This window comes from Gavialis gangeticus, unplaced genomic scaffold, assembly GCF_001723915.1.
Source record: "Gavialis gangeticus isolate Ggan-Ray unplaced genomic scaffold, GavGan_comp1, whole genome shotgun sequence".
NCBI classification, from domain to species: domain Eukaryota; kingdom Metazoa; phylum Chordata; order Crocodylia; family Gavialidae; genus Gavialis; species Gavialis gangeticus.
Window position 1 is genome coordinate 18239539 of NW_017729034.1, and position 1847 is coordinate 18241385.

The following is a 1847-nucleotide window of genomic DNA, read 5'->3' on the forward strand; positions in this document are numbered from 1 at the left end:
ACAAGGTTCTTTGGGTAAATGTGATATCTTTTATTAGAACAATTAAATCTTTGGAAAAATAGCTCAGAGCTTGGAAGCAGCCCCCAGTTCCCCATACTGGGAAGAGGCATGTGTGCAGATTTGTAGCCTATCCATGTTGTAGAATTTCACATCCCCTTGCCTCTGTCCCTTGTTACACACAGGCAAACCAAGCCACACACCAAATCCTCTTTGATTAGTTCTTGTTTTCTAATGGTTACAGACCAGAGTGGGTGTGTCCTTGGTACAAGGAAAAAGAGAGAGAGTGTGTATGTGAACCTGAAAGAACTCAGTTGACCCCAATATATTTGTTTCCCATCACTGGGTACCCATGACAATGGTAAGTACCAGATACTAAGGACATTGCATTGTGGGAGAAGGATTGTAGAATTTGCCACCAGAAGAGAATATAAATTAACCCATCACCAGTAATAGTGCAGTGATCTGCTATGATCTGATCCAGGTAAAGAAAGGACAGGTGTAGCTAATCCACAGTTACTCTAGCACCAAGCAGGAAATTGGTCCCTGCTTCGGTCTGCCACACAGCTGCAGACCCAAGGACAAGATCAATGGTGTAGTGCATGTGACCCCTGAGCTACATGTAGGCAGGATATGGCACCAGAGTCCTCACGCCAATCCCATTTCAGCATCCCTGTTGGACTCGCATCTTTCCAAGCTGTTGTAGGAGGGCAACGTGGTCACAACAGCTTCAACAGTGAAGCGGTGTGGGGTGCTGGGGCCAGACACCTCGGACTGGAAGTCAGTGTTGTCATGGCCACCCGGGGGTGGCATAGTGGAGGCAGGCTTATGCCAGGTGCGGAGCCAGTGGAAGGACAGGATACAGGTGATGACGATGAAGTCCAAAATCAGCTCTGCAAGCTCAGCCACAGAGAGAACAGAGGAACCAAACCAGAGGCTCCACTGATTCCCCAGCTGGGAGAGGAGGGTCACCACCTAAAGGAAACAGATGGAGAGAGTGATAATGTGGTTTGCACAAGGGCCCTGGCCTTTTCACTCACTAGCAGGCACATTCCCAGCAAAAGCATCCATGCCTGGCCTAGGAAGACATCTCCATCCCCCATCCTTCTACAGGAAGAAAAACATAGATGCTAGTGATGCAGCTGAAAGGAACAGCCTCCAAAGCAGAGCATCATACTGAAGAAAGAGCAGGTTGGTAGAGATGGCAAGGGGTTGCAGTATGTACCGTGAAGGCAGGAGACTCTCCATTGGTTTTATACTTCCACTCCTCAAAAAATATGTTCACTTTGGCAACTCCATTCCTATTATTAAGAGAGAAAGAGGGAAATGATGACAATCTTGCAGCCTCTGCCTGTTGGCATAACCTCATTTTGTTTTTCCATTAAACTTTCACTCCCCCATCACATCCCCTTGATTTGTACAGTTCCCTCATCCTGCCATTCTTGAGACTTCAGTCTGACATTTAAGCTTGAAGTCTTTCCCAGATTCCATGGGAACCTTCCAAGCAGGAAGAATATTCCCAAAAATGTAGTGTCATTTCAAACCTATGATCCCTCAGATCCACGGCAACTACAGTTCTCATGTCACCCCTACCCCTTCCTGGCCCCCCACCCCCAGCCTTTAACACTCTGCTAAACTTCACAGCATTAAACTCATGCTCTTACTATTCATGGAAATTCATGTGATTTTCAGCTTAGCCCTTCCTTAAGACTGGGTCATTCCTTCTGCCCAGCCTCACAGTGCTGAACTGTCACCAGCTTCGGCCCCAGGCCCTGACCATCGCTGCATTTTATCTCTACCCATAGAATCATCTCAGTCCCCTCACCCTACTGATCTCCCCCCCCCCCCCC

At 47.9% G+C, this 1847-nt stretch overlaps 1 protein-coding gene across 4 annotated transcripts in view; it reads right to left on the reverse strand.

The window, feature by feature from the left end:
- Positions 1–204: 204 nt before the first annotated feature.
- SCNN1A (sodium channel epithelial 1 alpha subunit) overlaps positions 205–1847 on the reverse strand; it is a 13598-nt gene continuing 11955 nt past the window's right edge. For all 4 annotated transcript variants that reach the window (XM_019527391.1, XM_019527390.1, XM_019527392.1 and 1 more), the window contains exons 12-13: positions 1223–1298; positions 205–972 (exon numbers count right to left, since the gene is read on the reverse strand). In XM_019527391.1, the coding sequence (XP_019382936.1) occupies positions 646–972; positions 1223–1298 (403 nt within the window). In that variant the 3' untranslated portion in view covers positions 205–645. The remainder of the gene's footprint in view (positions 973–1222; positions 1299–1847) is intronic.